Source organism: Ictalurus punctatus, chromosome 11, assembly GCF_001660625.3.
Source record: "Ictalurus punctatus breed USDA103 chromosome 11, Coco_2.0, whole genome shotgun sequence".
In the NCBI taxonomy this organism is placed as follows: Eukaryota; Metazoa; Chordata; class Actinopteri; order Siluriformes; family Ictaluridae; genus Ictalurus; species Ictalurus punctatus.
The window spans coordinates 8,268,699-8,281,198 of record NC_030426.2 but is presented as its reverse complement, the minus strand read 5'-3'; the positions used below and the strand labels follow the sequence as shown (position 1 = coordinate 8,281,198).

At 40.9% G+C, this 12,500-nt stretch overlaps 1 protein-coding gene across 26 annotated transcripts in view; it reads right to left on the bottom strand.

Moving 5' to 3' along the window:
• The window catches only part of LOC108272062 (R3H domain-containing protein 2), an 81,797-nt gene that overhangs the window by 6,500 nt on the left and 62,797 nt on the right, over positions 1-12,500 (bottom strand). For 21 of the 26 annotated variants that reach the window (XM_053683541.1, XM_053683538.1, XM_053683537.1 and 18 more), the window contains 8 exons: positions 10,304-10,521; positions 9,864-9,965; positions 8,824-9,102; positions 7,815-7,944; positions 6,141-6,161; positions 3,226-3,386; positions 2,978-3,135; positions 2,750-2,850 (listed from right to left, as the gene is read on the bottom strand). In XM_053683541.1, the coding sequence (XP_053539516.1) occupies positions 2,750-2,850; positions 2,978-3,135; positions 3,226-3,386; positions 6,141-6,161; positions 7,815-7,944; positions 8,824-9,102; positions 9,864-9,965; positions 10,304-10,521 (1,170 nt within the window). The remainder of the gene's footprint in view (positions 1-2,749; positions 2,851-2,977; positions 3,136-3,225; positions 3,387-6,140; positions 6,162-7,814; positions 7,945-8,823; positions 9,103-9,863; positions 9,966-10,303; positions 10,522-12,500) is intronic. The other 5 variants (XM_047158621.2, XM_047158625.2, XM_047158626.2 and 2 more) reach the window with 3 other exon arrangements.

The window sequence follows — 12,500 nt, the reverse complement described above, 5'->3', positions numbered from 1 at the left end:
ACTAAACTAGATGAAAGGGGGTGAAAGGTAAGAATATCTATTTGTGGCAAAGATCATGGCAGTGTCCACTATTACTACGTTGACCTTACGAGGTCATTAGGTGCTGTACCAGGTTCAATGATAACACGGCACCAGATCGCAGTAAATATTTATGTTCATCCCTCAGCCACTGGATTCCAATCTGGAATACTGTTTTAGATATTTAGATTGCAGTAGTTTGCAGTAATTCTTTCATTTTAAAACGTGTAGAGCAAAAAAAAAAAAGTCAGTTCAATACAGGGTGTTATATTGTTATGACATCAATTTAATTAACTCGTATGTATTTTTAAAGCATGTGCAAACCCTGGTGAATGGATAATGGGCACTGATATTTGTATACAGATTTGTACACAGATTCAGCTACACAAGGGTATAATGCTTACTTCTTATTTGCAAGAAACCATAACTATGAGGTGCTTTAACATGATACAGGAAGACAAATGGAAGAAATTATGACAATTGTGTTACGCATATTATGTTACATATAGCATGATTCTTGCCATCATATTTGTAGTTGAAGGCTGACTGTGTTTATGTATGTTTAAAACTCAGGCTCAATATGATGAAGGACTGAGTGTCCTACTGCAAAACACTTCATGTACGCCATGTGCTGTCTGATGTGTCAAAAAAAACAACAAAAAAAACCTGACACTGTGTCCAGCAACCAATAATGAGCAGATTTAACCGTTTAGGGTCTAGCTTGTACATTGGCTGATGTACCTAATCTGATTTGGGTAAACTTCAGTTTCGCATTTAATTGTATTAAAAAATCTTTCTTCAGGTTTTGTTTTCAGCTCACACGCCACTGTAGTAATATGGAGTAAGTAGGGCAGGTCATGTACATTTTGCTGTTAAAAAAACACCTCAAAGTAAACAGTTGTTCTCACTATGTACACAAAATCTTGTAAGAACACCTTTTATCTGATAAGGGTGTTTGATAAGGGTAATTGATTACTGGAATTTTTTATGTGCTGGCTTTTTAAATTAAAGTAGAGAAGGGCAAAAGTTATATCCAGAGGAATTTTTAAATAACCAACGTGTGTGTGTATATTTTATATATATATATATACACACACATATACATACACACACACACACACATATACAGACATATATACATACACATATAGTGCATCCGGAAAGTACTCACAGTGCTTCACTTTTTCCACATTTTGTTATGGTACAGCCTTATTCCAAAATGGATTAAATTCATTACTTTCCTCAAAATTCTACAAACAATACCCCATAATGACAACGTGAAAGAAGTTTGTTTTCAAATCTTTGCAAATTTATTAAAAATAAAAAACAAAAAAAGCACATGTACATAAGTATTCACAGCCTTTGCTCAATACCTTGTTGAAGCACCTTTGGCACCAATTACAGCCTCAAGTCTTTTTGAGTATGATGCTACAAGCTTGGCACACCTATTTTTGGGCAGTTTCTCCCATTCTTCTTTGCAGGACCTCTCAAGCTCCATCAGGTTGGATGGGGAGCGTCGGTACACAGCCATTTTCAGATCTCTCCAGAGATGTTTAATCGTGTTCGAGTCTGGGCTCTGGCTGGGCCACTCAAGGACATTCTCAGAGTTGTCCTGTAGCCACTCCTTTGCTATTTTGTCTGTGTGCTTAGGGTCATTGTCCTGTTGGAAGATGAACCTTTGCCCCAGTCTGAGGTCCAGAGTGCTCTGGAGCAGGTTTTCATCAAGGATGACTCTGTACATTGCTGCATTCATCTTTCCCTCGATCCTCACTTGTCTCCCAGTTCCTGCTGCTGAAAAAGATCCCCACAGCACGATGCTGCCACCACCATGCTTCACTGTAGGGATGGTATTGGCCAGGTGATGAGTGGTGCCTGGTTTCCTCCAGACATGACGCTTGCCATTCAGGCCAAAGAGTTCAATCTGTGTTCAATCTCTGGTCTGAGAGCTGGGCGGCCAGCTCTAGGAAGAGTGCTCGTGGTTCCAGACTTCTTCCATTTACGGATGATGGAGGCCACTGTGCTCATTGGGACCTTCAATGCTGCAGAAATGTTTCTGTACCCTTCCCCAGATCTGCGCCTCGACATGATCCTGTCTCGGAGGTCTACAGACAGTTCCTTGGACTTCATGGCTTGGTTTGTGCTCTGACATGCATTGTTAACTGTGGGACCTTATATAGACAGGTGTGTGCCTTTCCAAATCATGTCCAATCAACTGAATTTACCACAGGTGGACTCCAATCGAGTTGTAGAAACATCTCAACGATGATCAGTGGAAACAGGATGCACCTGAGCTCAATTTTGAGTGCCATGGCAAAGGCTGTGAATACTTATGTATATGTGCTTTTTTTTTTTTTTTGTAATAAATTTACAAAGATTTCAAACAAACTTCCTTCACGTTGTCATTATGGGGTATTGTTTGTAGAATTTTGAGGAAAATAATGAATTTAATCCATTTGGAATAAGGCTGTAACATAACACGTGGGAAAAGTGAAGCGCTGTGAATACTTTCCAGATGCAATGTCATATATATATATATATATATATATATATATATATATATATATATATATATATATATATATATATATATATATATATATATGTTATTTAAAAAATTCCTCTGGATATAATGTTTGCCCTTGTTTAACCAAATCAATTACCCTTATCAAACATCCTTACGAGAAATACAACAATAACTAACCAACTAAAACGTGCCAGATTATTCAGGTACCTGAATACTGCTGCTGTATCTGCTGAGGACTGCAGGGGGAAGGGGACTGAGTCATCTGGTACTGATCTGAACTGGGAGGCTGCAGGTAGCCCACAGATGGACTGAAATATGTACACACGTATATATACAAAAATTCAGAATACATAGTATAACATACAACATATGCTTTTTTTTTTTCAGTAGAAGTGTATAGTCTTGTGTATATGTTCTGTATCGTGGTTTCATTACCTTGTGCTGTTCTGTTGTGCCGGCGTCAGGACGCTGTAATAGACAGGCATGGGTGGGGCGGGTGGCATTGCGCCCTGTACAGACTGGCTAACGGGCACCATGACAGGCTGCTGGTACTGCTGCTGCACCACAGGCTGGGTTTCATTAGCTACGGGCACCTGGCGTGAGCACAGAGGTGTTTGGTACATAAAACGTCTGTATACTTGTTAAGAGCATTTCCACATGCACATGGCACACACTTACAGTACCTGATAGGAGGGCATAGGTGTGTACTGTACCACCATGCCTTGTATCTGTCCACTCATTCCTGGACGTTGAGAATTCATGATACTGGCACTCTGCGGCTGTTGAACTCCCATCATTCCCTGGTATGCTGGCTGCTGACTGGCCATGATGGGCTGGAGAGGAGCTGATTGGACAAAGACAATGACCAAATTCAGACTGAATAAGAAAACATATTCCTGAGTCATGAGTTAACATAAGCTAAACATAGTAAACAATTATGTTTTATATAGGTCTAATAAAAAATAAAAGCAGGCAGAGGCAGGTAATTAGAGCTTTAAAACTGGATATCCGGTGTATTTGCATCCTTACTCCGATATCTGTAGATTAATCTTTTCCCTTTGCTCAGTCTTTTATACAGTTACATTTGAGTATGTATGTAACTGATTGAATGAGTTAACACATTATAAATCAATGGCCGCAGACAGAGAGCACTATTTATAAAAAGCACTATTCAGCTCTGCTGTTGCGTTTCTACAGAATGTTATACAGCCAAGTTCAAATTCATTTCTGCAATTTTATTGCTGCACATAACATTGTAAACAGTTTGGGGTGTTTAGTACGAGGCCACAATTAAAGAAAAACTTCCATTCATCCAAATGTGTAGCATGAACAATAGTTCTAATAACCACATACAGTTGCCCAAAAGTTTGCATACCCCTTGCGGGATCTGCTAAATCTTAATACTGTTAACAAAATAAGTGGGATCATAAAAGTCCCATGTTGTTTTTTTATTTATGACTATAATACAGTAAATTATATATAAATGTGGTTCTATGAAACCCTCCTAAAAATCATGGTGTTTGGAAACACCTGGAAAATGTATGCCAATCATGTCATGAGAACTAAAATTTGGAATAACTGGAAAGGAGCTCAGAGATGATTGCAGAACTCACAATATTGAGAAGGGCTATGCTAACCTTGCAGAACCTAGAAACATGGTGACACCCAGGTAGCAGCACTACAGACTCCCTGGTGCGGCACACCTCTAAATAATACACATGCTGATGAGATGCTCCGTGTACACTGGCATGTCACAGGAGCCGCTTGACATCAGCCTGTCTATATATCATTGTGTTGGTGATTACTTCCACCACCCAGTTGACCAGTATCTGTGAGATGTGAAAACACCTCGTTTCTTAGTCCATGGGAGATAACCAGCTGGTCTGAGGATGGGATGTCTGCAGTCCTGTCTACATTCAATAACTTGGGGCACATACAGGGCACAGCAAGGAACATTCTGCAGGCTCACTCTTTTTTCTGAAGAGACCGCTAGCAAAAGGCACTTTTCAGAGACACACATTTCAGTTCGACGTACTACCATGTAAGATGAGGTCTTAAGGAACTCCACCACCAGGGGAGATCCTATGTGAGGCTCCCATATGGAAAATTCTTCACCCCTTTCAAAAAGGCTGTAGTAAGCTTATTAGCCAGAGACATGTCAACCATGGTGCTGCGGTTAGTACGGGAACCTGGCAATGTACTGGATCCAGCTAATGACGTGCATACCATTTGAGGAACATCTTTTAATTAAAGGTTATGTTGCAGCCCTCCACTGGAGATGCAGACCATGGGGCCAGGCCCACAGAAACAGGGGACCTCACTGAGGCTGCCAAATCTCTCTGTCCATTTTGGGACATTATATCTACTCAAGAAAGTCACCAAGGTGCTGTGACCACTAGCAAGGGCAGAATTGGAAACCAAGGCTTTGCTGGCGACCTCAGGGCCATAAGCGCCACCAAGTTAGAGCTTGGGTTTCTCTTGCTGAGAAAAGGACACATTTCCATCTGTAGCTTTTGGAATCCAGCTGTAACACAATTGTGAAAAGACCGTAGATAAAGCAAGCCTAGGGGACTTGCTGGGAAGGCTGCAATCATCAGTCCTGGCATCCTCAACATAAGATGGTGTTGCACTTGGCAGCCTAGCCGAATGTGTTTGGCAAGCATTATATCTGCCATAAGCTGGGGTTGGGGTAGCTAGCATTCACCCTGCTTTTAGCTTCATTCTTATGAATTGTGAATCACTGAGGCAGAATGGTGTGGAAGGTGTACATGTCCCAAATGGCTGGTTCCTTGGTGGGAGCACATGAGTGCCAGTAATCCAAGAAAGGCAATATCCTGATGCCACTGAACATCAAGGGAACGAAGCCCCCTGCATGCATCTTAAAGCAGCCATGGCATCAGGAAGATGCAGAAAGGCAGGATTGTGAATAGGAATGCCTGTACTTGGAAGGCAAACCTTAAAAAAACAAACATTTTGGTTCTTGGACAATGGGGACATACAAATAAGCCTTGCACAAATTCACCAACATGAAACAGTCTTGCAATTGCTGTACTTAACCTATCTCCAACATCCTCAATATACTAGAGAGAAGGGCTTTTAAGAACTTCTCAGAGCTAGACTTCAACGAAAAACACTCCTACAAGGGCGTAAGCTGTGTAGGACCTATTATTTTGAACTCTTTCTGGGCACTATCATGCTTTTTCCCCAAGACAGAACAAACTTTTTAGTTCAGAGTAATAGCTTTTGTTGGGGTCTGGTATTGACAAGGCCCTGAGCACTGCGAAGAATGGAAGTCAGTGGAAGAACTACATCCCTGCAAAATATTTAATCAGGACTAAAGTTCCACAAGGTATTCTCAAAGTATTCCTTTAATATTACAATACGGTAAATGGTTCTATTCTATAAAGTTAAATATTTTTGATGCTGCACTTAAATGAGTCAACATTAATCTGGCACTGTATTTGGCAAGTAGACAAAACAAACTGTAAGCATTTGGGTGATGGGTGAGGCATGCACAGATGCAGCAGATGCAATGATAAATGAAAACAACCTCAACTTGGGTGGGGGAAAGCAAGACTTGGGCATATTATTTCCTTACCTTGCTGATGAAGAAGGGCTGCTAACAGACAAAACATAATTTGGTGAGAAATCTGGCTGAAAAGCATTGAGAGCTAGACACAGATTCAGCACACTATAAGGCAAAACATTTTAGTTTAGTTTAATTCAGGCATATGATTAACTGATTTTCCTGTGTAGTGACTAATGAAGCTTGAGACAATAGGTTTTCTTCACAGCTGATAAATTAATAGTCTAATTTTTCCACATAGCCTAATTTTGAACTAACATGCTTATGAATTATGATTATAATAAATATTGGTGTTAAAAACAGAGACAGATGTTAAACAAGCAAAACACTAACTCTATGAATTGATGCTGTTTAATTGTACATGTAAACTGTATACAGTACCTCCCTGAGCTCCCCACACATTCACTCATCATTGAAGGGGCACTATTTTAGCTTAATGCTCTGCTGTTTGGGGCTCCCAAGTGATGCAAAAGAAAAGCATTAGCCCTATCCGGAGATCACAAGTTCGAATCCCAATAATGCCCCAGTCATCCGTGGCCGGGAGTCCAACAGAGCTAAACTGGCTGTCCTCTCAGGGTGGGAGGGGAGGAGTACTCTCTCTGGCTGGCTTCATGTCTCAGGGGAAGCATGTGATAGCCTTCACCCTCCCTTGTTATTAGCTGTCCTATGACTGGGGGGGACCTAACTGGTGTGTGGGCTTTGGCCACCACTGTGTGTGTGTGTGTATCCAAGTTCATGCTGTTGAAAAATGTCTATTTAAGAGTTGATTAGATTGAACAGCGTTTGCAGTAATCAAGTCTGGTCGCATCTAGTCTGGCCGAAACCCCATCATGAATGCAGTTTCATAGATTTGGGGAATTAGTAACTACGAGGGCAAATACAATTTCACACAAGCCCAGTTGGTATTGGATAACTTTTTTGCTTCGATAAATAACTATCATTCAATGTTATTTAACTATTTAACATCAACTGTATTCTGTGTTTACTCAGGTTGCCAATTTAGTACGAGATGTACACAAAGACAGAAGAAATCAGGCAAATACTTTTTCACAGCATTGTATCTGCAGTTCTCAAGTCAGATTCAACTCCAAAGAGGGTCCAAATATGGCAGCTGAGCATTTCGACATCAGCATCACTATGCAGTCAGAGTGGCAGATTGGCCAGCTTTGGCAAGCAGAAGAACCTGTACCTACGACTGCAGTCACACGGTGCTAGGCAGTTAGCTCCTTATTGTGTACACATGGCCTGATGTGTATGAGTTGAGAAGCATAAAGGAAGCATGACTGTATGACAGCAATATTTATTGGAAATACTGCATCATGTGTCATGGAATAGTACGTGCAGAGTTTATTCACACAACCCCTGGTGGTGATGAGGAGTGAAATACAACTTTTCTTTCTTAGAGGAGTGTTTTTTTTGTTTGTTTTTTGTCCACAACATGTTGGTCAGCATGGAGCGTGATGCTTGCGCACATCGGCCTTAACTGGTTCACCCTATTCTAATTTTGATTATACCATCAGCTGTATTATAACATTTTATTAGGCTGCATGAAACCATATCTGGTCCCTAATGAAGAAAAAAAAAAAAAAAACTACATTTTAAATGTAAAAAATATGGGAAAGAGCACAACAGATGCTTAGGATGGACAGAAAGGGAAGACAGTGAGGGAGGGAGGGATGGACTGACCGGAGGGCTGTGCTGGCGGTGGCATGGGCTGAGAGCGCTGAGCAGGGTATGACACTTGGTGAGACATGGACCTGTACTGTTGTCCTGAACTCGGATACTGTCCACCAGCAGAATAATACTGCACCTGGATCTGAGAGAGAAAGAGGGAGAGAGATTACGACTTGCTGATGCTCAGTAATCGTGTGTAACAGCTGATACACCCTTCACTGCTGCTGTTCTGCACAAATACATACGCATGTAGCAAGTGTAGTTTTAAATAGGATATTCCCAAAGAGCCAAAGACATCAGAGAAGCTCTAATACCCGATACCATTACCATGCAGTAAATCATGTAAACCTCTGTTGCTGCATTAGGAAGATGTGTCCATCAACACACACACACTCAACCAGAGTGCATTGTTCATGTTAATTCCTGAATGAAGGAACTGTTGATTGTTTGCACATGCACCTCATTATCTAACATAGCAGCTACACATCTTTCTCTCTTTAGCGCTTAGCTAAAGCTAGAGACTTTTTTGGGTGGTAAAGAAAAAGAAACAAGGTCTTCCTTCATTGGAATGGCTGAACATTTCTGGATGACAGAAGTCACGGTTTTAGTAAATAACTGCAGGATGCATATTCCGGTCTCGTTTCACTCGTTTTGTTTGCCGCTACCTTCTTTCCTCCTAATAAGCAGTGGATACACTCAAACCGAGCATTTTACGATTTGAGAAGTGCTAGAAGGTTGTGCAGTTTAATCTAGTCATCCAAACTGGCAGCTTTCATATTTGTACATTTTAATTTGTGACATACAGCAATCTCACACAAAATAAAGACCGGACCAAAATCCTTTTTTTTTTTTTTTTTTTTAAAGTGAGAAAATCAAAGTTAAAATATATTATACAGCTTTTTTTGAAAGCCATCACCAACACCGAGTTCTACTGGAGAGAATTTTTTACAGGATTAAAGACAAATTGTAAGCATGCATTTTAAAATGTCTACACTGCTAAAGCTGTATGTTTATGGCGCACCTGCTGAGGTGGTGGAGGGGGCTGCATGTAGCCCTGTGCGGGAGGAGCTGTCTGCAGTACTGGTTGAGCCGGGGGTGGAGCTGGTGGAGGGGGGTGCGGATGGGCTGTGGGTGGCTGGTAGCTGGACGGAGGTGGGGCAATGATGTAGCCTGGCTGTGGCGGAGGATGCTGGGATAACACGGCAGGTGGAGGCTGGTAGAGTCCTGGTGGCTCTGGAGCCTCACTGGAGCCCTGACGGCTCAAAGACATCTGTCCAAAACCTGGAGTCAACTCATCAGCCTGAGAGGGGGGGGGGATACATACACTAAGTAGGTTCTATTTAGGCAAAGTACCAGTACTGGAATGTAATCACAGACAAGCAATAAGAGTACAATCTGTACAAAAATAAAATGTTTGGGGGGAAAAAAAACAACAACAAATGAAAACCATAAAGTGTGTTGCGTTTTTTTTTCTTGGGGAGCCTTACACTACTAAAGGCACTACTTGCTAAGTACTGCTGAGATATGATAAACAGCCATAGAGTCATAGCATCTGAATATTTATAGCTACCTACATGCAGTAAGCTAAATCTTCACAGACCCAATTTAATCTAATAACCTAAAAACTATGACCCATTACAAAGAGAGACAGCAAGAGCCCGAATAAAATGTGAATGTGATATATATAGATATAGATATATATAGAATATATATATATATATAGAATATATATATATATATATAGAATATATATATATATATATATATATATATAGAATATATATATATATATATATATATATATATATATATATATATATATATATATATAGAATATATAGAATATATATAGAATATATATATATATATAGAATATATATATATATATATATATATATATATATATATATATATATATATATATATATATATATATATATATGCACGCAGGCAGTGTGTTGTGCTGATTGCAAAACTATTGTACTGCTAAGAGCTTATACCAGGATGTGAAATGAGAAGAAGACAGCAGGGAAATGTAAAGCAGGAAAGAAGAATTAGTACCAAGTTATACTGCTGAGAAGGAGAAACGGGCAGGATGACCTGAGGGCAGGAGGTGCTGGAGTATGATACAGGCTGCGGAGCGGGCTGAAGAGATGCCACCGGCTAAATTCAGTCAGGGGAAAGAAAGTGCAGGAGAGGGACAGAGATAAAGAGCGAAAGAAACAGCAAAAAACAGTAAGAAGGAAGAAAAAAAAAATGAATGTTAGAGGGACCAGCAAAGGAGGAGTCACAAAAGAAGAAAGAAAAAAAAAACACGCAGGACGTAAAGAACGAAATATATTAACTTAAGCAACTCTTGATACTCCGTTAGCGAAAACCTCTTAAAAATATAAAATACACTAACAGTGAACTCATATAGTCAATTCAGCATAGATTTATAATTTAAATAGTTTTTTTTTTGTTTTTTTTTTTTGTTTGTTTTTTAAAGCCCACAGTCTCACCTGTGGCAGCATGTGATTATGGCTGTGGCTGCCGATGGGGTGCTGCGGGTGAGAGTGTGTGTGAGTGTGAGTAGGGGTGGGCAGCAGAGCCGTTTGTGGAGGTGGTGGAGGAGCCTGACTCTGAGGAACATTGGAGGTGCAGCTGGAAGGGCAGGGCAGGAGAGTGCGGCTCTGCTGAGGTGGCTGGGGACAAGCCTCTGTGGTTACAAGAGGAAGACCTGCAAAATAAACGATGGGAGCAATCTTTAGTTAGCGTTTTACTCTTATGAAATCCGACGCAAAGAATGACAACGTTTATTTTAGCTTATAATACAAAGCTCCATTTATACAGTGCCTTACTAACACTCGAGGTGTTTGGAGAAAAGGTTTCGTTATACAATGTACAGTGCTGCTAGAAAGTCTGTGATCTTCAAGTCCTAAAACTAGATAAAGAGAACCCAATTTATGCAAAAACATTCAAGTTTAACATATTGTATTTAATATACAGTATCTCACAAAAGTGAGTACATCCCTCACATTTTTGTAAATATTTGATGATATCTTTTCATGTGACAACACTGAAGAAATGACACTGTGCTACAGTGTAAAGTAGTGAGTGTACAGCTTGTGTAACAGTGTAAATTTGCTGTCACCTCAAAATAGCTCAACACACAGCCATTAATGTCTAAACCGCTGGCAACAAAAGTGAGTACACCCCTAAGTGAAAATGTTCAAATTGGGCCCAAAGTGTCAATATTTTGTGTGACCACCATTATTTTCCAGCACTGCCTTCACCCTCTTGGGCATGGAGTTCACCAGAGCTTCACAGGTTGCCACTGGAGTCCTCTTCCACTCCTCCATGATGACATCACAGAGCTGGTGGATGTTAGAGACCTTGTGCTCCTCCACCTTCCGTTTGAGGATGCCCCACAGATGCTCAATAGAGTTTAGTCCATCACCTACACCCTCAGCTTCTTTAGCAAGGCAGTGGTCGTCTTGGAGGTGTGTTTGGGGTCGTTATCATGCTGGAATATTGCCCTGCGGCCCAGTCTCTGAAGGGAGGGGATCATGATGTGCTTCAGTATGTCACAGTACATGTTGGCATTCATGGTTCCCTCAATGAACTGTAGCTCCCCAGTGCCTGCAGCACTCATGCAGCCCCAGGCCATGACACTCCCACCAGCATGCTTGACTGTAGGCAAGACACACTTGTGTTTGTACTCCTCACCTGGTTTCCGCCACACACGCTTGACAACATCTGAACCAAATAAGTTTATCTTGGTCTCATCAGACGACAGGACATGGTTCCAGTAATCCATGTCCTTAGTCTGCTTGTCTTCAGCAAACTGTTTGCGGGCTTTCTTTCTTGTGCATCATCTCTAGAAGAGGCTTCCTTCTGGGACGACAGTCATGCAGACCAGTTTGATGCAGTGTGCAGCGTATGGTCTGAGCACTGACAGGCTGACCAACCACCCCTTCAACCTCTGCAGCAATGCTGGCAGCACTCATACATCTATTTCCCAAAGACAACCTCTGGATATGACGCTGATCACGTGCACTCGACTGTTCTGAGTGGAACCTGTCCTGTTCAACCGCTGTATGGTCTTGGCCACCGTGCTGCAGCTCAGTGTCAGGGTCTTGGCAATCTTCTTATAGCCTAGGCCATCTTTATGTAGAGCATCAATTCTTTTTTTCAGATCCTCAGAGAGTTCTTTGCCATGAGGTGCCATGTTGAACTTCCAGTGACCAGTATGAGGGAGTGTGAGAGCGATGACACCAAATTTAACACACCTGCTCCCCATTCACACCTGAGACCTTGTAACACTAACAAGCCACATGACACCGGGGAGGGAAAATGGCTAATTGGGCATACAATTTGGACATTTTCACTTAGGGGTGTACTCACTTTTGTTGCCAGTGGTTTAGACATTAATGGCTGTGTGTTGAGTTATTTTGAGGGGACAGCAAATTTACACTGTTACACAAGCTGTACACTCACTACATTACATTGTAGAAAAGTGCCATTTCTTCAGTGTTGTCACATGAAAAGATATCATCAAATATTTACAAACATGTGAGGGGTGTACTCACTTTTGTGAGATACTGTACATTATTATTTAATATACATTATTCATTAATATTATTTGTTTGAGCTAAATTATCCAACATTAAATATCATTGTCAGAAAAACCATGTAAACCTTTGCTTTAAGGAACTG